Source organism: Geotrypetes seraphini, chromosome 6, assembly GCF_902459505.1.
Source record: "Geotrypetes seraphini chromosome 6, aGeoSer1.1, whole genome shotgun sequence".
Lineage (NCBI taxonomy): Eukaryota > Metazoa > Chordata > Amphibia > Gymnophiona > Dermophiidae > Geotrypetes > Geotrypetes seraphini.
The window spans coordinates 66285640-66310382 of record NC_047089.1 but is presented as its reverse complement, the minus strand read 5'-3'; the positions used below and the strand labels follow the sequence as shown (position 1 = coordinate 66310382).

The window sequence follows — 24743 nt, the reverse complement described above, 5'->3', positions numbered from 1 at the left end:
CAGACATTGGATGGAACGGGTAGATGCTGGAAGGAAAAGAATGAAAAGAAGATGAAAGCAGAAACCAGAGACAACAAAAGGTAGAAAAAAATAATTTTATTTCTATTTTGTCATCAGATTTGAAATATATATCCTGCTAGAGACATAATTGGGGACTGCAATATTCTGTTAGCATGATATTTCTATGTAGCATTCTATAATAACTTGGCTTGTTCAGTTTTCTTGATAGTAGAGGGGATATATGTGAAGGGGAGGGGAGACTGGGGTTTTGTTGGTCCGTGCTCTGTATATTTGTATTTATAAAATCACAATTGTTCAGAATATTGTTTCTTTTTATACTTTAATAAAATACGTTCAATATAAAATTAAAATGGCGGCTTTTGCAGATGGGATCAGATGGTTTGTGGGGACCGAGCTCGCGGAGATGGGGCGTAAACGGGGTTTTTAAATTTTAGTCCTAGTAGTTTGCTGGTCCACAAAATAGTTCTTTTATTTCTGCCGGTCCACGGGTGTAAAAAGGTTGAAGAACACTGGTCTAGAGGACAGCTACTAAAATGGTTGGTGGTCTTCATCATAAAGCATACAGGGACAGACATAAAAGATCTCAATATGTATACTTTGAAGGAATAGTAGGAGAGGAAAATATGATAGTCATTTAAAGGAAACTCTGGAATGAAGGGGCATAGGATGCACAGAAAGGGTGGTGAATACATGGAATGGCCTCCTGGTGGTGGTGGTGGGGGGTGGGGGGTGGAGATAACAAAGTGTATCTGAATTCAAGAAAGCTTGGGACAAGTACATTGGATCTCTATGGGAGAGGAAGGGATAGTAGATGGCATGGATAGGCCATATGGTCTTTATCTGCCTTCATTTTTCTGTTTCTATGTTTGCAATCTTCTTGCATAACTACAGATTTCATGATGCTTTGGAGTAGGAGTTTGATATTCACAAGGTAAGTCAGCACCTACCAGGCATCTCTGTGCACTCCTGAAGCTATCCACTAACCTTTCATCAATCTAGCACTTGTTCTGTTTTCCACAGAAGTTTCTAGTCCCCCAAAAAATCAAAAGTCTCCCAACAGTACAGGGTGGGTGATTCCAGTCAGGGGCACCATATGGAACTAAATATGTTCTGATACAATTTCGGAGTAGATAGGCACTTAATTTTTTCTTGCAAATGGAGACGGTCAAGCCATAGTACTTTTGATCCATTTGATGAATTTAGCCACTGCTGTCACTACTGGTGGCTTGAATATATCAATGCTGCATGTTGGAATGCCAAAGGAAATGACTCCTGTAAGTATGTTCTTTCCACACACAAGAGGTCCCCCATAATCTCCCTGAAATAAAAGCAGACACAGGAATCTCCATTAAGGAAGAAGAGTCTCCAGATGTATTCTTTTCCCATCCCTGGCCCCAAAGCTTCTCTCTCCCCTCTAACAGTGCTACACAATCAGGCTGATCTCACACCTCATGTGTTTTTCTTCCTCTCTCCTTCCATCATCTTGCCTGAGACACTTAATTTAAAACAGCATTTTTATTCTGCCTTTACCCTAAAAGAGAGCTTCCCAAACCGTGGGATCAAGAAATTCATGTTGGGGTTGTAAGGAAAGAAAGTGTGGCCTAGTGGTTAGAACTGCTGCCTCAGCACCCCGAGGTTGTGAGTTTGATCGCAGCCTGCTCCTTGTGACTCTGGGCACTTAATTCCTCCATTGCCTCAGGTACCACAGTTAGATTGTGAGCCTGCCGGGACAGAGGGGAGAAGTACTTAAGATACTTGATTACTATTCAGTGTATTGTAAACTGCTTAGGGGGAATCTCTTCATGAAAAAAGGCAGTTAATAAATCCCAATAATTAAATAAACCTAGATGGGCCCTCTATAGAGATGTAATTGCTTCCAAGGGATCACGGTCACGGGCAATTTGATAAATAACACCCTAAAACATTAAGGGGTCCTTTTACTAAGCTGTGGTGAACACTAACACATGCTTACTGCAGGTTAAAAAGGACTACCACAGGATGTGCTCAAGCATCCCACAGTATTTTGGGGATCAGTGCGCACTTTCCAAGTAAATAAGTGTTGGTAGGGGCTCACATGCTAATGTCCTTGCGCCAATTTGGAAATTAGCACTCTGCCATTAATTAATTCAGATAATGGAAAATGCAACCATTTCATTTTTATTTATTTATTTAATTTTCTATACCGTTCTTCCAAGAGAGCTCAGAACAGTTTACATGAGTTTATTCAGGTACTTAAGCATTTTTCCCTGTCTGTCCTGGCGGGCTCACAATCTATCTAATGCACCTGGGGCAATGGGGGGGATTAAGTGACTTGCCCAGGGTCACAAGGAGTAGCGTGGGTTTGAACCCCAGGGTGCTGAGGCTGTAGCTTTAACCACTGTGCCACACTCTCCCTAAAAGGGGCCTCCGTGCACAGGAAACCCAAGGATATAACATTGCTGGAGAGGGTGCAGAGGCGAGCGACGAAGCTAGTAAAAGGTATGGAGAACTTCAGCTACCAAGAACGCCTCAGAAATCTGGGATTATTCACCCTTGAGAAGAGAAGACTGAGAGGGGATCTAATAGAGACTTTTAAAATATTAAAAGGAATCGACAAAATGGAGCAAGCTCGCTCACCGACAAGGGGAAAGGATGGAGAGCAAGAAACAGCGTTATTCACTTTGTCAAATGTGACTCGGACAAGAGGTCATGGACTAAAGCTAAGAGGGGTCAAGGCCATGACAAATGTCAGAAAGTTCTGCTTCACACAGCGGGTGGTGAACGCCAGGAACTCTCTCCCAGAGGATGTGGTGGAGGAAACCACCATTTTAGGATTTAAGGTAAAATTAGACGCACATCTTCTTGCGGGGCACATTGAGGGATACAAATGATTAAGGTATTCGCCCAGGTAAGCCTGGCTGAGCCTCCACGTGCGCGGACCACCGGACTGGATGGACCCCAGGTCTGATCCGGTGCAGGCATTTCTTATGTTCAATCTCCTGTGCAGGGCAATTTGAGTATATTCTCTTAACTGGATGTACATCTGTCTTTTTTCAAACCCAGATATTTAATGCCTGCGCCTGGGTTTGGCCCATCATCAACTATCCAGGCACAAAGCCATCGGGAAAAAAAAAAAAAAAAAATCATTCAGCTCCACCAGCTGAATATTTACTCCAATAGCTTTTTAAAATTATCTGTAGCTTAATAGGCAGCCAATGGAGAGCTAGAAGCAAAGCTGTAGCCTTCCCTCAGCGCTTTCTACTTGTCATGATCTTTGCTGCAGCACTGTGAACCTGATAAAGTCTATAAAGTAATTTTCTTGGATGGCCTAGATAAATGGCATTACAGTAATCTAAAGGTATAACTGTTTGCATTTAATGTATAGCACTGCATGCTTCTGGTAACTCTATAGAAATGATAAGTAGTAGTAGTATAGACTCTCACTACTGGAGATATGGTTAAAATCTGCCAAACAAAATGCTAAATAATAAAAATGTTTTTTTTATATAGCTACATCGAATCAACAGTGAAACAACCAAATCACATAGGGCTCCTTTTACTAAGGTGCGCTAGTGTTTTTAGCGCACACAGGATTGTAGCGCGCGCTAAACCCGCGCTACACTTCTAGAACTAACACCAGCTCATTGCTGGCATTAAGGTCTAGCACGTGCGGCAAATCAGCACGTGCTATTCCGTGCGTTAAAGCCCTAACGCACCTTTGTAAAAGGAGCCCATAGTTTTGGGCAGAGATTGGATTTGATGTTTCAGTTCCTTTCTCAACCACCTATAAAACTAGTAGCTCTTTTTTCGGATTTAGCTTTTGCCAGTTTGCTTTCAACTGGTCATCAATTACACAACAATTTTTCCAGTGATTGGACAATGGTACTTGCAGAACTGACTCAGGAAAATGAAGTGAATTTAATCAGTATAGATCAGTGGTCTCAAACTCAAACCCTTTGCAGGGCCACATTATGGATTTGTAGGTACTTGGAGGGCCTCAGAAAAAAATAGTTAATGTCTTATTAAAGAAATGACAATTTTGCATGATGTAAAACTCTTTATAGTTTATAAATCTTTCCTTTTGGCTAAGTCTTAATAATAATATTGTCATTTATAGCTAAAGAGACATATGATCAAGAAACTTTTATTTTACTTTTGTGATTATGATAAACATACTGAGGGCCTCAAAATAATACCTGGCGGGCCGCAAGTTTGAGACCACTGGTATAGATGTAATGAATCCTCCCTAGGACCCTAACAATCATCCCTTGTGGCCGCATAAAAACATTAGATAAAATTGGTGATAGAGGGAAAAGTGGGTCACCCTACATGCTCTGGCTCAAGACTGAGAATCTGCTTGTCCAAGTCTGACAAATTGATGCTTGTTCTCCAAATATAACACAGCCACAAGACTGTCTGGCCTATTATACGCAAAGCTCTTAATTATAAGTAATGGATGCCATCAAACAATTCAATAGCAGTACACTGGCCTGTGGCCTCCCTTTGGATTTAGCTCTCATTTGACATGGGGCCACAACCCCTGAACCACTTCCCTTTCACCTGATGTGTGCCTTTGTCCCTTTGTCTCCTTTCATCGGACTTGAGACTGCCGTCACTATATATCACCACCCCCTCCTCCTCCTCACCTTACATAGAGATGAGTCCTCTCCTTGGATACATATCATGGATTCAAAGACTCCTCCAGCCCAGAAGCGGCTATTATTGCACATCCTACTGTCTATGATCTTAACATTGAGCTCCCGCAGAACATCTGAAAGATGGCTTCCAGCATGATAAAGCCCCCACCCAGCCACACTGCACTTCTGCCCGGGCAGCAGGGACTGGTCCATCTTAGGAAGTTCCAATACATTCTTATATTTATTCAGGGTAACCTTCTGAGTCAACTGTAGAGAAGAAAAAGAAAGTTAGAGAGAGTCTGAACGATAGCTGTGATGCCACACCATATTCTAGTCCTGGACAGGAGCTGTGTTGAACTTGTCAGGGCACACAACAAGGGAGTCATGAGGGCACGATGACAATGGATCAGCCAAGGGTGTATGGTTCAAGAAAATCACTTTATTGATGAATATGCCACAATGGCTCAATAGACTCGACACTGGCAGTGTTTCGGTGTCTGTGCCTTTATCAAGAGTCTGGCGTGAAGGTGACACTGTGCATACATGCACTCGGGTAGACGCACTGTGGAGGTGTTGATTGAAGCAAAAGAAAACTAGTGTCCAAAGCATAGTTAAAGACCACATCAGGGTACAGAAAGAAGGGAACTGCATGTGACATCAGGAGAACACAGAAAATTAAGATGAACAGAGTTTTTGCTCAGTTGCTAATTGTAAACTGATAGGAACTGTCATTCTTAGCTAGAGACAGAAAAGCTTAAAGCGAAATTGATCCATACAGGGAACTGGATTAGAAGACACAACTGTACCCAGGGAAGCTTCCTCAGCACTCTTTCTCTGCCATGTTCCTTGTGGCTTCCTCAGCGCTGTTCCTCTGCCATGGTCCACCCAAGTGGAAACAGGAAGTTGCAGCAGAGGAACAGCTAAGAAAGCTGCAAGCAGCGCTAGAGAATTGCTGCCACACCGGCAACCCCTTTGCATTTTAAAAGGTGGGGGGAGGTGCTTCAGAATGGGGTGGGAAGAAGGGAGTAACATCCTGGTCTATGGAGGCCCCCTGGAGCTGTGGAGCCCAAGGTAGCTGCCCTGTTTGCCCTCCCTCCCCAACGTCGGCCCTGCACATTGTAAAGATTCAGCTTCACTACTTATAAGATCTCCAAAATCATCTTTATTCTATCTTAGGGGAACTACTCACCTGAAGCAGCATTATGTCATTCTCCTTTGTAGCATGATTGTAGTAAGGATGAGGGAAATAACCTTTGATGAGAAATTTTTGCTTAGCACGGAGTTCATCGGACAGCCTGCGCATCCCCAGTACTACTGTTACCTGCCCCTTGGATCTGTGAAAGTAAAATGGGTGAAAACATGCTCATTGCCAAGAGAGTCAGCCCTCACCAGTACTTGCTCGATCACTAAGTCCCAGCCTTTTCTGACGGTTACATGAGGCAGCCTCAGAGAGTGACATCTTTCCACCACTTCCTTATGAAAGGAAGGGACAGAATAAAGAACCATACCACTGTGCCCCAGCCCAAGAAAAAAAACTGAGCACTCAGTAAAGAACCTAAGAACAACCATACAGGGTCAGATCAAAGATTCATTAAATCCAATATTCTATTTCTAACAGTACCCAGTATGATCCCCCAAAAGTAGCAAGATTCCATGCTATTTGGGGGTGGGGCCGGGGGGAGGGGGAAGGAGAGGAGGAAGAAGGGAGAGACTTCGCTGCCCTCAGGGGCTGGCAAGCAGTGTTTCTTCCCTGCTATTTCTTCCTCTGCCAGTTTTTTTCTTATAGTCACAATGCAAGTTTTGAAATGTATTTATATTATGGTGGCCCATGAAAGGGTTAATTTAATCTAATCTTATATTTCTGCGTTGCTCATACCTAGGCAGGCTCAAGGCGACATATAGAGATGGGCAGGGATGGAGACGGGAGGAGGAGTGGAAAGGGAGAAGAAAAGAGGTAGGAAGGAGGGGCTGTGTGGAGGGGGAAGAGAGGGTAAGGTGATTAAGTGTCAAATAGATGAATTTTCAGTTTGTTCCGGAATATGGTGTGATTAGGTTCTGTTCTGGTCGTTTCTGTAAGGTCATTCCAAGTTTTTACTCCTAGAAAGGTAATCCTGCCCTGGAGACAAGATAAACTATCTCTGATATCATATAAAAATACTTCACAGAGAGTCTTGAAAAATGGAAATGGCTATCCCAGTGACAATATGTGCTAGAAGCAGGTGTCTTACATTTTAGCAGCCACTCTATGGAAAGAGATTTCTCTATTCTGACACCCCCACACCCCCTGGATGACAAACACTGTAACAGAAGCTGTGTCTGATTACTACTTACATATTAGGGAAACAGTGAGCAGCTGTTAACACCCACTGCTTCTGGATGAGGGTCCCACCACATAAATGCACTCCTCCAACCTGAAGTGAAGCCATGTATGGCCTGGAGTGTGACTTTGCATTCTTCCCACCAATAATCCTAGAGTGGAGTCTTCCTCCTGCAACATGAAAGTATAGTACAGTACGTGCATGAAACATCCTCTCAGGGAGATACAGTAACAGAATGCCAGAAAGTCTGGGATAAGCATAGGATCCTAGGTGTGAAGAAATGAATTGTAACGCCTGTTATAAGCATTGAGAATCTATAGCTGTGAGAGGAGTGAACAGTATAGATTAAGATAACCATAGAGGGTTTAAACTAAGAGCCTAGCTGGATAATAATAATAATAACTTTAGTCTTCTATACCGCCATAGTCGTGAGACTTCTAGGAGGTTCACATTGAAGAGAGCTGGACAGTCAGCGAGTTACAATATGCAGAAGTCAGAGAATTACAGCATACAGAATCTTAAAAAGGCACTGAAATACAATATATACAGCATACAGAATCTTAAAAGGCTGCGACTCATTAAACGGCACAGACTCTGCATAGAGAATGACACAGGGACTCTGCATAGAGAATGGCACAGGGACAGAATGTGTCCCCATGTGTAATTCTTTAAGATGAGAGAGAAGAATCAGAGTATGAATGGGTACAGCTACTGACTCTCAAGTCTTGCATCAAAGAATGCTGGTGTAGAGGGACAGAGGTTGATGTAGACACTAAAGAATAACAGGGGATGGTTTCCTGTGTCATTCTCCTCTTCTGCTGCACTTCCTTTCTGAAGACTTCATTAATATAGATGTACATAAGCATCATCATACTATAACAGACTAAAGGTCCATCAAGCTAGTATCCTGTTTCCAGCTTTGGTCGATACTGGTCACAAGTACATGGCAGGATCTGAAAAGAGTAAAATGATTTCAAGCTGCTTCTACAGTAATAATAATAAAAATGATTTTTATATACTGTCTTCATAGGCAGCAGAATGCTTTTTTGTTTGGGGGGCCCAAAAGCTCCACCCCTGACCCCCACACAAGCTCCACCCCTGACCCCACCCCCATAATAATGATGGTATTAATCATAATACCATTTTTTTCCATTCATTTTTCAAATATACACACAGTATAATCTTATTAACAACACATAATGGTTAACCACAAAATGGTGTTTACAAATGGGGAAAGTGTTTATGATGTTATAGAATGGGGTATCCCTATTGTGGGGTCTTCTAGAAGTAGGGAGATCCTGGATTCTCTACAAGGAAAACTGTTCCAGCAATTGGTAATAGGATGGGGGTCATACTGGACTTAGTGCTTACAACTGGGGAAAGTGTTTCTGATGTTACATTGGGTGATCATCTGGCATCCAATGATCACTGAATGGTACGGTTTAATATTAAGATGGGTATAGAGAGGGCTCATTCAAAAGCAAAGGTTCTAGACTTTATGTTGAATCATTTTTATTAAACAGTACTCGAAGAACATCATTCACAGCAAAATGTTTTTCAAAACATACCAGAAAGCCAATCCCCACCCACCAAACCAAACCCCCCACCCTCCCACCCCCCCCCCCCACCCCGGCAGCAGCGGTGGAATCAAAAGAACAGGAAAAAAGGAACTAAGGAACTCAAATAGTCCAAATTTGAGATTGAACATAAGCAGTAAAAGTCAAACTAAATAGGTACCAGCATTGATAATACAGATGTCCAGGTTTGGACGACAAGTCCATTATCTCTCGGAGTTCCAACAGCATTTGTTGTAGCATTAATGCTCTCCATTGTGATATATCAGGGGGTTGTGGCGATAGCCATTGTAATAATATACATTTCCGTCCCAGCAGCACTGTTTTTCGGATAAAGGCTGCACAGCCTGGTATGGGCGGGTGAAATCGAATCTGCATAGTAAAAAGAAAACTGGGGTGTAGTCTCCAAGAGCAATTCCAGAGTCGTGCCACCCAAGTCACCACTTGTATCCAAAAAGAAGATATCATGGGGCAGGACCAGAACATGTGTCCAAACGAGGCCATAGGACAGGCGCATTTACCACAACAATGCCCCACACTCAGTCCCATTGTATGTGTCCTCTTCGGGGTATAGAAGGCTCGTAGTAGGAACTTATAATTCCGATCTCTCTCTACAGCAGAGATGGTAGTGGTCTTACCAGCACGCAGGCCCTTTCTGAGTACATCAGCCGATATAGGTAGTTGAAGATCCACAGTCCATTTCCGTGCCAAATAAGAAAAGTCCAATTCACCAGCACGCCCCTGTAACCACTTATGATAGAAACGAAGCGGTACGGACTCTTGTGCTGTAAGAGAAAGTGCTTCTTGAAAGTTGTCCTGAATCTCCTCACAGAGCCCCGCTGGAAACAAAGCGTGCAAGTAATGTTGGAGCTGTCGGTAGGCCAACCAATCCGTGGATAAGAGGTGATATTTCTCTTGCAGATCGCTAAAGGATAATGGAGAACCAGTAGGTTGTATGGTCTGAAACACATAGGTGAGGCCTGCACGGGACCAACGTCTAATCACTTTAGAGTCCAATCCAGGTAGAAAGTCTCCATTACCCACTATGGGCAGGTAAGGTGTAATGTGCGAGGTAGTCCCAAGTGTCTTGCATAACAATTTCCAGGCTTTACGCATTGCAGGTAGAAGCGGGTGAGACAGCAACTGGGGTATATCTGGCAACCTGGACGTATGTAGAAGATAGCTAAAATGGAAGGGCTGAAAAAAGAAACATTCAATCACAGGCAAAGAGAAATCTGTAGTATTACAAAACCAATCATGAATGTGACGTAGCTGACAAGCAAGATTAAGTCTAGCTATACACAATAACCCTAACCCCCCTTTAGTGAGCGGCAGCGTTAGCTTGGCCAAGGCTATCCTCGCTCGTTTACCCTGCCACAAGAATTTTGATAAATGAGACCTATGGAGCGCTAAGTGTTTTGTAGACAACATGACTGGTAACATTTGTAGAATATAAGTCCATTGAGGTAGCACCATCATGTTATAAAGGGCTATACGGCCGGACAGTGAAAGGGGGAGTTGCCGCCAACCATGCAAGGTATTAGAGGATTTACGAAGTAAGGGCAAGACATTAGCAATGTATAGTCTATTCAAATTCCTGGGAATAATCACACCCAAGTATGTCAGGGAAGAGGAGGCCCACTGCAAAGGAAATTCACCCGGCCAAGTCTGTTGTACCTCCAATAGTGTAGGGAGTGCTAGAGATTTCTGCCTATTTAATTCCAGGCCCGAATAGAGGTGAAATTCATCTAATATTTCCAACGCTCGTGGCAAGGAAGTATGTGGGTCCCCCAATGCAAGCAAGAGGTCATCCGCGAAGGCTAGCACTCGCAAGTGTGACTCACCTTCCGATAGACCTGTGAGGACATCATCTCTGAGAATGGTACGCAACAATGGATCTAAGTATAACAAAAATAATAAGGGAGATAATGGGCATCCCTGTCGGGTCCCCCTACCTATTTCAAACGGTGAGGAACGTACCCCATTGACCAACACCGAGGCCGTCGGACTAGTATATAGAGCTTGTATGCATGACATGAATCCAGTAGGGAGCCCTATATATTGAAGGACCTGGAACATATAATGCCAATGAACTTTATCAAAGGCCTTAGCTGCGTCAAGTCCAGCTAACAAACCCGGGCGTTGTTCCAGTTGCGCACGAGAATAAGCTAAAAGTATACGGCGAACATTAACCGTAGATTGTCGGCCCCTAACAAAACCCACTTGTTCAGGTACAATAATGGAGGGCAAAATATGGGCTAATCTGTCAGCCAAGATTCGGGCCAGTATTTTGACATCTACATTCAGTAGTGAGATGGGGCGATATGAGTCCATGTTGTCCGGTGGTTTAGAGGGCTTTGGAATCAATGTAATCAGAGCTACATTGCAATGTCTTGGGAAAGCCCCACTGTCCTGAATAGAGACATAATAATTTAAAAGAGAAGCGCTTATAACTGGGGACAAAATTTTGTAAAATTCAGGGGAATATCCATCCGGTCCTGGTGCAGTACATGATTTCAAATTTTTTATGGCCTGGGTCACTTCAAGGGCATGTAACGGACGATCTAACCTAGATATCTGAGCAGCTGTCAGGCGAGGTAATCCCGCATCTGCAAGGTAGTCACATACATCAGGACCTGCATAGGGGCCAGGGGACGCATAAAACGTCTCAAAATATTTCTGGAAACCAGCTGAGATATCACCTGGAGCAGTTAAAAAATTCCCAGAACCATCTCGTATTGTGGGGATATAACGAGATCCCTTCCAACTCTTAGTTATAGAAGCCAATAACTTCCCGGCCTTATTACCATGTTTGTAAAAGTGGAATTTACGGTAGAACAGGAGTTTCTTAGTACGTTCATGAATTAAAGCATTTAGGGTCGTGAGCACCACCCTATACTCGTCATTATTGGCGTCTGAGGGGTCTTGCAATAAGGCTTGTTTCAGCGCTGTTAGCTGTCGTTCTAGGTGTACTATGCGACATGCTATTCGACGGGTTCTAGTCGCAACATAAGCAATAATATCGCCACGCAATACCGCCTTAGCAGTATCCCAAAACAAGGTTGGCTGGTTTATATGTTGGGCATTATGTGTGCAGTAGGTCTCCCACTTTTCAAGCAAATATGAGGTGAAGTGTGTATCAGTATGTAAGTAAGAGGGAAAACGCCAACCCGGCCCAGGACCTGGAGGACCCCCCAATGTCACGTCAAGCCAGATCATATTATGATCAGATATTTCTAGGGGACCTATTGTGGCCTCAGTGACTTTAGGAAACAATGTCTCAGAAAGTAATATGTAGTCAATTCTGGAAAAGGAGCCATGTGCTCTGGACTGGTGTGTATAATCCCGTTCAGTCGGATGTAGCAATCTCCAGGGATCCACCAACCCCAAAGTTCGACACAGGTAGGGAATGCCCTTGACCTGGCTCCCCCCCATCCCACTGGCCAACCCTGAGCGATCCATAGCCGAGTTATGTACTTGATTCAGATCTCCCACCAATATTAATGGGCCATCCTGATCTTGCACACAAATATTCACCAAATTCTGGAAAAATGCATGCTGATAGCCATTAGGACCATAGCCCACCAATATTCTAAAGGTCCCACTAGGCCCCTCCACTTTCACTAGTAAATACCTGCCCTGGGGGTCGCGTCGCAGGACCCGTATGACCCCTAAAAAGCCCTTACGGAATAATATTGCCACCCCAGCTTTTTTCCCAGGGAAGGAGGCAAAGAATAGCTCTCCAACCCAGCCTCTCTTAAGTTTCAAGTGTTCACTATCAGTCAGCCTGGTCTCCTGTAAGCAAGCTATATCTGCAGAGTGATGTTTCAGTTGAGTCAATATTTTAGTGCGCTTAACAGGTGAAGTTATCCCTGACACATTCCAAGAAAGTATGCGTAATTTCCGATCACCCATAAGATATTATATTTTGCCTGGAAAGATAGCTATGCCCACTGTGAATATATGTCCCAGGGCGCCCAGCCTCACCCCGAGGACCAACACTCAACCCCCAATCGGACCATCTATTGAGCTGTATTTGTACCTTGCAAACATGAAAAATAGAACTATAAATAAAAATATACCACACCGCTGCTGCCCCAAAACAATTCCCAACCCCCACATCCCTGAGTACACACCCAAAACCTCCCATGTAGGAGATCTAGAGTCACTGAAAATGACCCCCCCGGGACAGCCCTGACAGAAAATTGTCAGCCCCAAAGATAACAGTCCTGAAGCGTGCAGTCCTCAAAATCAATGCAGCCCAAGTATCCATGTCAGCCACAACTCGCAGCCAAACCAATCATGCAAGTCACTCATTCGGGACCGCTAGCTGTTTTATGTAGTCGTCTGCGGCCTCCGGGGTCTGGAAGGATTTCCAAAGCCCATTACATTGAATCTTCAGTTGAGCCGGGTAAGTAAATTGGAAACGCTGCTTTAAATCCACCAGGCGGGAGCACAGAGGATAGTATGGTCTCCGCCGTTCCTGCAGGGCCACAGAAAAGTCCTGGCTAATGCGGACCTGGTTCTAGACTTTAAAAAAAACTAACTTTGTTCGGATGGGGGTTTACGTGATGGAATTGTTATCTGGATGGGAATGTCTGGAAAAAGTGGAAATGCAGTGAGCAAAACTGAAAGGAGTAATTGTAAGAGCGACAAACCTTGTTGTGAGGCAAGTAAGTAAAAGTAAGAGGAAAAGAAGGCCACTTGGTTCTCAAACGTAATAGCTGAGAAGGTAAGGAATAAAAGGTTAGCTTTCATAAACTACAAAAGATCACAGAAAGAGGAAGACAGGCAAAAATATCTGGAAAAGTTAAGAGAGGCTGGTCGTGTAGTCAGGAAAGCAAAGATGCAAATGGAAGAAAAAATAGCTGACATGGTAAAATGGGGAGACAAGACATTTTTATGATATATTAGTGATAGGAAGAAGTACAAAAGTGGCATTGTGGGACTCAAAAGTGAAGGGGAGGAATATAGTAACATAGTATCATAGTAAATGATGGCAGATAAAGACCTGAATCCAGTCTGCCCATTAGCTATTCTCATTAGAAATACATGATTAAGTTAACTTGTCTCTTCTTTGATATTTCTAGGCTGTAGATGGTAAAGTCTGGTATTATCCTAGGTTCCAACTGCTGAAGTTGCCATCCAAGCTCACTCCAGCCTATCCAACCATCCCATTGTTTGCAGGATATCTACCGTAAAGTCTGGCCAGTAACGTCCTCATGTTCCAAGTTAGTGGAGCTCCCATTGATGCTCTCTACAGCCCACCCTACCCAAATCACCACATATGGGACACAAACCATACAAGTTTGTCCACTATCAACCTTAGTTCTTTAATTTATTTAATTTGTTTGTTTTCTAATTAGAGATCCTTTGTGCTTATCCCAAGCATTTTGAATTCCATCATTGTTTTCCTCTTCACTACCTCCCTCGGGAGGGCATTCCAGCCATCAACCACCCTCTCCATGAAAAATAATTTCTTGACATTACACCTATGTCTTTCTCCCTATAACCTCAAGGTATGCCCCCTAGTTTTAGGCATCCTGCTACTTTACCGCCCACCCAACCCCTGGAATAAATCCTCTGACTTTGTTCTTGAGACCATAACAAAGGCCTATCTAAAATTCCAAAGACTACTGATCATAGGTGACATAAACCTTCACCTAGACGACAACACCAACAATGACTCAATTGAGTTCAAATACTTCCTCACCTCCTTAGGCTTCACTGCTTCCCCGCCCACCTCTACCCATGAAAAGGGGCACTCCATTGACATCATTAGCTTTCTTGACCTGACTGAGCATAAAACTTCCACAGATACGACCCGTTGGGAACATGTCCCCTGGTCGGATCACCTCCTAGGCTCTTTCTGCCTCCCTGTCTTCATGTCAGCCCTTGATACCCCAACCCGTGCCACAAACTCCATCACCTACCGCAAAAAGATCTCAAATGAACTATTCTGGTCCCAGTTTCTCAACAAACTCCCTCCCCTTCCCACTCACACGAACCCTGACTCAATCTGGCACAACTAGGTGACTCTTTCCGAATCCACGTACCGTGCCCTTGCCCCTCTAACCACTAAACCCATCTCCTATTCTCACAAGGCTCCCTGGTACCTCCCTTACCACAGAGAATTAAAACAGAAATGTCGGGCCCTGGAACGGAGATGGAAAAAATCAAAATCCCCCCTAGATAAGCAATCCTGGAGAGAAAACATCAAATCCTAAAACTCCGTACTAAAAAAAGCTAGGAAGAATTACTATGGAGACAAAATCTCCAGGTCAAAAAACCAAAACAGTACACTGTTCCACATCTGGCGGAATCTAACTTCTAAAAATGACTCCGCCGCCTCCCCCCCTCCCATCTCCAAATGACCTTGCCAAATTTTTCAACGAGAAGATCACTACCATAAAGAGCTCGTTTCCCTCAGCTATCTCCTACAACTCTCTCCCCCCGAAAGACTCCGACGCTATCCCTGCCGACAGATCATGGACTACATTCGAACTTGTATCCGAGACCCAGATCTCTAAACTTTGCCTCAAACTTAAATCCTGCAAGTGCATCCTAGATCCCTTCCCATCCTACCTTTACAAAAAAATCCCTACACAGGCCATCTCTTCCCTTACTAACCTCATAAACAAAGTCTTACTATCGGGCCTGTTCTCCACCGAAATGGGACACATTGCCTTATCCCCTCTTCTGAAAAAAACCAATCTTGACCCTTCCTCACCATTGAACTATCGCCCCATAGCAAACATCCCTCTTTTAACAAAACTTCTAGAGACCATAGTCGCCACTCAGCTCTCCTCTTACCTAGAGAGATTCTCCATTCTCCAACACTACCAATACGGATTTAGGCCCAATTTCAGCACCGAATCCCTCCTAGTTTCCCTAATCTCAAAGGTGCAACAACTACACGCCCGAAACAAATTTACTGTTCTCCTACAGTTTGATCTCTCCACGGCTTTCAACGTTGTGCATCATGACATACTAATCTACCAACTTTCCGAGATTGGGATAGACTCTTCTGTCCTAAAGTGGTTCTCAAACTTCCTTCGCGATCGTTCCTACATTGTCAACACAAACGGCTCCAAATCCGCTTCATGGACACCATCCTGTGGTGTTCCACAGGGCTCTCCCTTATCCCCTATTCTCTTCAACATATATATGACCTCCCTGAAGCTCCTTAAACTAGCCCCCCTTGAAACAATTTACACATATGCAGACGATATCCTCATCCTCTAGAAACAGGCACGAAGTGTGAGATAATAAAATTTGCGGACGATACAAAACTATTTAGTGGAGCTGGGACTAAAGAGGAATGCGAAGAATTGCAAAGGGACTTGAACAAATTGGGGGAATGGGCGGCGAGATGGCAGATGAAGTTCAACGTTGAGAAATGTAAAGTATTGCATGTTGGAAACAGAAACCCGAGGTACAACTATACGATGGGAGGGATATTATTGAATGAGAGCAACCAAGAAAGGGACTTGGGGGTAATGGTGGACATGACAATGAAGCCGACGGCACAGTGCGCAACAGCCGCTAAGAAAGCAAATAGAATGCTAGGCATAATCAAGAAGGGTATTACAACAAGGACAAAAGAAGTTATCCTGCCATTGTATCGGGCGATGGTGCGCCCGCATCTGGAATACTGCGTCCAATATTGGTCTCCGTACCTTAGGAAGGATATGGCGTTACTCGAGAGGGTTCAGAGGAGAGCGACACGCTTGATAAAAGGGATGGAAAACCTCTCATACGCTGAGAGATTGGAGAAACTGGGTCTCTTTTCCCTGGAGAAGAGGAGACTTAGAGGGGATATGATAGAGACTTATAAAATCATGAAGGGCATAGAGAGAGTAGAGAAGGACAGATTCTTCAAACTTTCGAAAAATAAAAGAACAAGAGGACACTTGGAAAAGTTGAAAGGGGACAGATTTAAAACGAATGCTAGGAAGTTCTTCTTTACCCAACGAGTGGTGGACACCTGGAATGCGCTTCCAGAGGGAGTAATAGGGCAGAGTACAGTACAGGGGTTTAAGAAAGGATTGGACAATTTCCTGCTGGAAAAGGGGATAGAGGGGTATAAATAGAGGATTACTGCACAGGTCCTGGACCTGTTGGGCCGCCGCGTGAGCGGACTGCTGGGCATGATGGACCTCAGGTCTGACCCAGCAGAGGCATTGCTTATGTTCTTATGTTCTTATGAAACAGATCCAAACCTTACAAACCTCCAAGAGAACATCACATCATGCATAATGAGACTTCACGCCTGGTCCCTCTCAGTACAGATGAAATTAAATGAATCAAAAACAAAATTACTCTGGCTCGGCCCAAAATTAGCTCACCTGCCCGCCCTCTTCACCCTACCCACAGGCCCTGCTCTACACCTTGAGTTCTCAAGCAAGGTCCTTGGCATTACTATCGACTCCTCCCTTTCCCTCAACGATCACCTGAATTCCTTGGCAAAATCTTGTTTTTTCAGCCTCCACATGCTGAGGAAAGTTAGATCTTATTTTCACCAAAAGCATTTCACCGTCCTTGTACAATCCATCATCCTATCCAAACTCGATTATTGTAACGCCATCTACTTAGGCCTAACGAAAAAAAGTCTTCGCAGACTCCAGCTTATCCAGAACACTGCGGCTAAGCTGATTTTTGCTAAACGCAAATATGACCACGTCTCCCCTCTACTTACCAATCTTCACTGGCTCCCAGTACTTTCCAGAATTCATTTCAAATGCTCCTGCCTGGCTTTCAAGATCATTCACGGCATCCTTCCGCCCCTAATCCCTCTATCCTTCCTCGCCCCGACACCAATTACCACCAGATCTGCCCACAAACATAAACTATCCTTCCCCTCTCTACACGGCATCCTCCACGCAGGTAAACTGGGTAGATCCCTCCTCTGCAAAATCACCGGCCTCTGGAACGACCTCACTGTCCCGCTGCGGAACCTGGACTCCCTTCAACTATTCCGAAAACAACTGAAAACATGGCTTTTCTCTAGCATATAATAATCTCTTCTCCTGATTACATCCCCTCTTTTTATGCTTTGTAAACTCTTTCTCTTCTCTCTTCCCATATTTTTTAAACTCTGTAAACCGTGTCGAGCTCCACTTCAGTGGAGAAGATGCGGTATATAAACCTAAGGCTTAGTTTAGTTTAGTTTAGTTTTACCATTTTCCCCTTCTCTGGAAAAGATTTGGTTCTATATTAATACCTTTCAAGTATTTAAACATCAGTTATATCTCCCCTGTCCCTCCTCTCTTCTAGAGTATCCATGTTTAGGTTTTTTAGTCTCTTCTCATACTTCTTTGGTTTTTATATCCTTCGCCACAACTGTTAGTTTCTAACTAAGGAGTAAGTACTGAGAAAGAACAGTATTGTATCTAAACTAGTAAAAACCACGGGATGACGTTATCAGTGAGTGAACGCCGATGCCATCTTGTCAAACTAAATGAATGACTGGATGGTGGAGTATGGCAGAGTTTGGTAAGGATAAGTTTGTACTCAAGGAAACATTATATAATATATACGGGATAACGTTTTGGAATCGGACAATTTGAGTAAATAAATATATATGTTTTATGCAGGGAACAGCCTTGAAAAATCCTGAGTGGCGAAACACATAGACGAGAGTCCTCAGCCAATAGACATTCTACTAAAAGATAAGTGATTTCAGCTATGAGCAAGAAACAAAAGGAATTGACCCCAAAATATCCACAAAGAAGAAAATCCAGAGAAAACCAAAAAAACTCTGTGGAGTGATGATGTTCCTAAATGGACTTTATTTGAAAGTATCAAAGTTCCAAAGGTACCCTAAAATCATCCACATAAAATAATTCCAGCCACATAAAAGTAAATCATCCACATAAGAGCCTTAAAGGACCTAGTCCGCTAGGGATACAAGACCCAACACGGTCCGCGTTTTGACAAAAAGTGTTCTTCAGGGTTCCCTGGGGGGTCCTATAAAGGTGAGTACATGGGAAACAATTGTGTGGTGAGCCGGAAGTGAGACACTGCTTACATCAGCTATGAGCCTTAAAGTTTTAAAGTAAAAAAGGAAAAATTCAAAATAAATAATTTAAATGTTAAAAAATAAATATAATGGATCGATGATGATTCACAAGCGGCTATTCTATGCAAAATAAAAAAGGATTTGCTATAGTTTCTGATGATCCAAGAATAAAAACAATATTAATGAAAATGGTTTAATGGTTACTGAACTGTGTTAGACTATAATTTTATTGACACTACCAATAACTGTCCTAATAACTGCTGCCACTCTGTCTAGAAAGTTTCAAAAAAATTCTTGAAGAGTAAGACCCTTTCTCCATATCACATTTGACTTCTACTTGGACCCTTTGGAGGTATGGGCCCAGCCCAAGGCATCTGATATCCTTGGGCAACTCCTACTCCGGAGAAGTTATGACCTGAAACATGGCATATGACAGCAGCAGACAAGGCACATCTAGTCCCTAGTGAAGAAGATACGTGGCTCTGTCCTAGAAACTGAGACCTGTTCTCTTACATTCCGGATGGATTCCAAGGTTGAAAGGGAAAAGCAACTTTAACTTAACAAGAGATGGACTAAAAAGCCCCTATTAGCACCAAGGCTAAATATTTGCAAAGACGCTAGCAGAGTTGTGTCCCAGTGTCACAAGTTATTTAGAGCGTCAAAGAAAGGAGAGCCTAAAACTTGTTGGTACAAATTATTGTTTCAGTCCATTGAATATTCCCTGGATGAAGCCAATTTGTTTGGTGAAACGGACTCTGTTGGGAAAAGACTAAGGGCTCCTTTTACGAAGCCGAGTTAGCGGCTTTATCGCACGCACATTTTTAGCACGCTCTAACCCCTGCGCTAGCCAAAAAACTACCACCTACTCATGAGGAGGCAGTAGCGGCTAGCGTGGCCGGCAAATTAGCGCATGCTATTACGCGTGTTAAACCGCTAACGCGGCTTTGTAAAAGGAGCCCTAAGTTGAGAAAAGTTGTTATATTTCTTATCTTGTTTAGTTATCTAAGTGGTATACTTTTTACCAGCAAGGAGCATTCTAGCAGTCATAGGTTTTGCATGTGATAAAATAAAAAGAGAGACAATACAGATAAAGTAAAGCAAGTATACCATATTCAGATGAAAAACAATATATAACCAATGGAAGGTATGGGGGGTAGATAATCATAGAAGCAAATAAAGTGACTAATCCAGTGGTCAGTAAACAATATATCAATATAATCAATACAAAATAAGTCAAAGATCTGAGTTACAAAAATTTATAAGCAAGTACCACGTTTTGGTGTAAGAGGATAGTGAGTTGTGACGTTCAGCAATTGACTACGCACACCCCCTTTCCCCATATTGCTGTATTACTTTTCTTCTTCCTTCTCCAAAATGCATAATTCTTTTCTTACCATGCGATTTGATATGCCAGTTAAGTGCTGTATTTTTTCTTCCTGTGTATATTTTTTGCTTTTCGGAGCATATACACTTGTAATGTTTTGCTATTTCTAATATTATAAAATCAATAAAGCTTTGAACTTTAAAAAAAAAAAAGAGAGAGAAAAGAAAAATAGAAAAAAAAAAACCATAATTGAGGAGTAGCAAAAAGTATGAGTTAATTTAAAGCTAATTTACGAATTATAAAGTTGAGTTGAGGGCCATATATTGAGAGGTTTTTTTGTAGGATCGATGATCAAAATCTAGAACTGGTAAGTCTCAAACCAGTTTTCTTTTTGTGCCAAGTTTGAGCAGGCTTCTGAGATCCTTTTTCCTCTCAGGTAACAAGTACTATCTGTGACATAGTCAAAGGAAAAAGAAACTCACCAGTCTCTGTACAGATAAGGATCAGCAAAGCCAGAGCACCCACCATCCTGAGATCCTTCACTCTACTGCCAAAGCTCACCAGGTGCAGCATCAAACCAGCTTCCACACCCCCTTACCCAACCCCTTGTGTTTCTCAGAAATAGGACTTATTTTTATCTAAGGGAAAGAAAGAGGTTTAGCAAAAGAAAGTGCTGCATGCAGGTCAATTTATTATAACCACCTACAAGTTATTTCCGCCCAAATCTCAAGAGCAGGAGTCCTCAGACTCTTCAAGAGAAGCTAAGTTACCCAGTTCTATGAAGAAGATTTTAGGCAAGTCCTGGATTTCTGGCAATCCTATTCTGATGCATTATCAAACCTGCATCACTGATTTCAACGGGTAGAATCAGAAGCTACCAAAACCACCGTGGATTTGGAGTGTAAGTGCAAAACCAGGTCTAACCAAAAACACCTCCCTCCTGGAACTGGGCAAGATGGCAGCTCTGCAAAGACCTGGATAGGAGCAGGATTCCTTTGGAGAAGAGTTTGCCGAGTTGGGAGCAGGGGGGATAAAAGAAACAATGTCTAGCAGTTTCAGTGATTTCAAATGCAGGGGAAGAGAGAGGCAAGAGGCAGGGATCCCATAGCAGTGACAGATATCTCTAGCCCTTTTTTTCCCATGCATCATGGGGAAATAAAAGGCAGGTGGGAAAAAGTTTGTCATAGCTCATTCTAGAGCTGGCCCAACCACTAGGCAGACTAGGTACCTGCCTAGGGCAGCACAATTCTGGGACAGCAGCATTCACAGCAATCGACGTGTCTATGTCCAGCTTCTCCCCCTTCTCCTCCAACGTGTTCAGTGGCTTCCCATCTCTGCCTTACTCTGACACAGGGTCTTGGGCATCTGTGCATACTCACTGGTGTTGTTATTCATCTGGAAACAAATAACCTGACCAACAACTCGACACTTGCAGCGCAGAAAGCTTTTCGGGAGCTTGGTGACACTGGGACACAACTCTGCTAGCATCTTTGTATATATTTAGCCTTGGTGCTAATAGGGGCTTTTTAGTCCATCTCTTGTTAAGTTAAAGTTGCTTTTCCCTCTCAACCTTGGAATCCATCCGGAATGTAAGAGAACAGGTCTCAGTTTCTAGGACAGAGCCACGTATCTTCTTCACTAGGGACTAGATGTGCCTTGTCTGCTGCTGTCATATGCCATGTTTCAGGTCATAACTTCTCCGGAGTAGGAGTTGCCCAAGGATATCAGATGCCTTGGGCTGGGCCCATACCTCCAAAAGATCCAAGTAGAAGTCAAATGTGATATGGAGAAGGGTCTTATTCTTCAAGAATTTTTTTGAAACTTTCTAGTCAGAGTGGCAGCAGTTATTAGGACAGTTATTGGTAGTGTCAATAAAATTATAGTCTAACACAGTTCAGTAACCATTAAACCATTTTCATTAATATTGTTTTTATTCTTGGATCATCAGAAACTGTAGCAAATCTTTTTTTTATTTTGCATAGAATAGCCGCTTGTGAATCATCATTGAAAACCTGTTGCTTTTTCAGAAGTACTGCCCACATATGGAAAGGGAGAGGAAAGAGTAAAAAACACAGAGGACTTCAATAGGTGACTCAAAGCCTGGTGTCATCAAGAAGGCTTTAGGTACATAGGTGGATGGGGAAATACGTGAAAACACAAGAGATTATATTGTAATGATGGGTTACATCTTACTATACAGGAAAAAGAATCCTTGCTGGGAAATTTAGACAATACATTTCTAGGCATTTAAACTAGAAGATGGGGGTGGTGTATGTATGAAATACAATTATGGAGGCCATCCACAGCAAAAGATAAGATGTGATGGTAGTAAAGACAGCAACATAAACAATATTAGCAACTCACTTCTTAGCAAGGTAACAGGAAGTGAAACTAAACATAAACCTATACAAAAAATGAGTTTACCACTGAAAGATAGCTGGAAAACAATGACCACAAACACTCAGGGGTAAATTCTCTATTAGTACGTCTAACTTCGGCGTGCTTTAGACGTCCGGCAAACACAAGTGTCAATCAAACGGTACGTAGGCGTACGGTAGACGTCTCTAGAACCGCTTGGCGCAAGATAGACGCAGGTTTCTGAAACGTCATTAAGACGTCTCCAATGGACCCGTGATAGACGTGGTTACGATTTTTTTTTTTTTTAGATTATACTTTTTTTTATACTCTTTATTATCACTCATTCAGCATTGTAAGTATAGGATGATGAAAAGGATAACCAAAACACAGTATACCATTTTGTAAACTATATATTAGTTGATCTAGCAATATCAGTGAGGTAGGGAATGGCAGACAGAGAACACTGCTGTGTTGTATCTTTTTCCTCTAGGATATCAGAATTGTACAGTTTACCATTAATACAAGGAAAAAAAATATGTTATGTTTCAAAGGAGAACTAGAAGATGAAACGTATCGAGTGGGTGTTGAACTTACATTATCAGTATGGAAGGTGGGAACCGGTAGATGTATGCTACACAGAAAGCTGTACAGGAATGTCATACTCACCTCCTATTAGAAGTGGAAAGGATAGGACTTTGAACACCATATAGACTTCTTATAAACTTTGTTTAAGTTCCACAAAGACTGGCAGGAAAGGCACCCTAAGTCATCCAATAAGCTTTCTCTCGATTTCCCAGAGACATTATTTCAGAGAGGATAGTTTAGAAGTGATATCTTGCTCGAAAGAACACTCTCCTGGTCTTAAAACATTGCTACAATCAGCTCATTCTTCAGAACAAAGGTAAATCCCATAACTTACACTGGCCCAACTTAGAAACAGAATCAAAACACAGATTAGACCTGAATGTGGCTTCTAGTTCACAGGAAGAGGAAGTAGCCAGCAGCACAATGCTGACCTCATTGTGACATCATCAAGGTGCACCTGGAAGGTAGATATGCCACAAGTAAAAGACAAGCTGGGAGTTGAACTCACAACCTACAGATGATCGATATAGTGCTTTTACTCACTGACCTACATCTGTGTCTCTGGTTCTCCTGTCATAGCATACCTTAGTTATGTGCTAAAGTATACTCTACTTAGCTATCATATCACAGTCAGTTGAGGCAAAAGACTGGTAGCTCAATGGTGTAAAGCACCGTTGTCATGGATGCAACACCCATATTCTTAAGTATGGTTCAATAAATGTAATACAGAGTCAAAATTATGCTGTTTATTTTATCAAACCCAAGCTCAACTTTGTAATGTATTGTGTATAGTCTCGCTAATGTGTTTGTGATGAAAATGAGATGCGATAGGTGTATATCCTATATAATAAAACCCTAGCCGCGCATGCGCACATACCTGCGTGCTTCTGTGATCTCTGCTCTGTGATCAGTAGGTCTGTGGCCAGCAGGAGTGCAGATGCAGCAGCCAGGCGACTCCCCCCTCCCGCCCTCACTCACCACCAAAACCACCACCGCCAAAGCCTCCTCCTTCTGCCCAGCCGGGAGGAGGGCTCCGAGTCGCTGAAGACTGTCCCAGATCAGCTTACACAGTCCCTAAAAAATTAACCTTTTCATCTGAGGCGCGAGACTGCGGTGACCTTCCTCCCCCGGCTCACTAAGGTTTCGTCTTAAGAAATTCAAATGCATTGTTGAAAATGCAAGTGACTATTCTCTGTCATCCTAGACACCCCTGCAACACCCCAACAACACACTCCTGCAGCATAAACCCCTCATGTTATAATCAAGTAAAAGACAAGCCGGGAGTTGAACTCACAACCTATGGATGATTGGTACAGCGCGTTTACTCATTGAGCTACTTAACTCTAGCCCTAACCCTAACCATAAAGTAGCGTCTGACGTCATAGAAGCCGTTAGAATTTTGAAATCGTTTTGGACGTTCATTGGGTGTTCTCAGATCAAATACACCTGTAGATACTTGCAATGATTACCCCTTGTCAAAGCTTGTACCTAAAGCCATTTCTGGAGACTCCCATTCCCAAGTCCCCAACATAGCTCAGTGCTTAAAAGCACTGCATGTATCTTCCAAAGGTCAGGGGTTCAAGTCCTGACTAAGGTTACCAAAAACATAATATTCTTTTTTTTTTCCACCCACCCAAACATGCATAGCTAAGCTAAAATATGTGAACCTCACTTCCCAATCTTCATTTTATTTAATTTATAACTTGTCATTGTGTTTGTTCAAATGTAGATCGTGTGAACCTAAATACATGGGGGGGAGGTGAAATTTCATTAGGTTTACATGGTAAGCTTCTAAGCTTGTACCTAAAGTCATTTCTGGAGATTCCCATTCCCAAATCCCCAACATAGCTCAGTGCTTAAAAGCACCGCATGTATCTTCCAAAGGTCAGGGGTTCAAGTCCTGACTAAGGTTATCAAAGACATAAT

General features: G+C 42.9%; 1 protein-coding gene across 1 annotated transcript; it reads right to left on the bottom strand.

Annotated features, from left to right (window-relative positions):
• Positions 1-936: 936 nt before the first annotated feature.
• Positions 937-5899, bottom strand: LOC117361965 (granzyme M-like). The gene is made up of 3 exons (XM_033947609.1): positions 5827-5899; positions 4647-4904; positions 937-1339 (listed from the first exon to the last, which is right to left on the bottom strand). Exons 1-3 carry the CDS (start codon positions 5836-5838, stop codon positions 1187-1189), a joined length of 423 nt encoding a protein of 140 aa, XP_033803500.1. The 5' UTR covers positions 5839-5899; the 3' UTR covers positions 937-1186.
• Positions 5900-24743: the final 18844 nt, after the last annotated feature.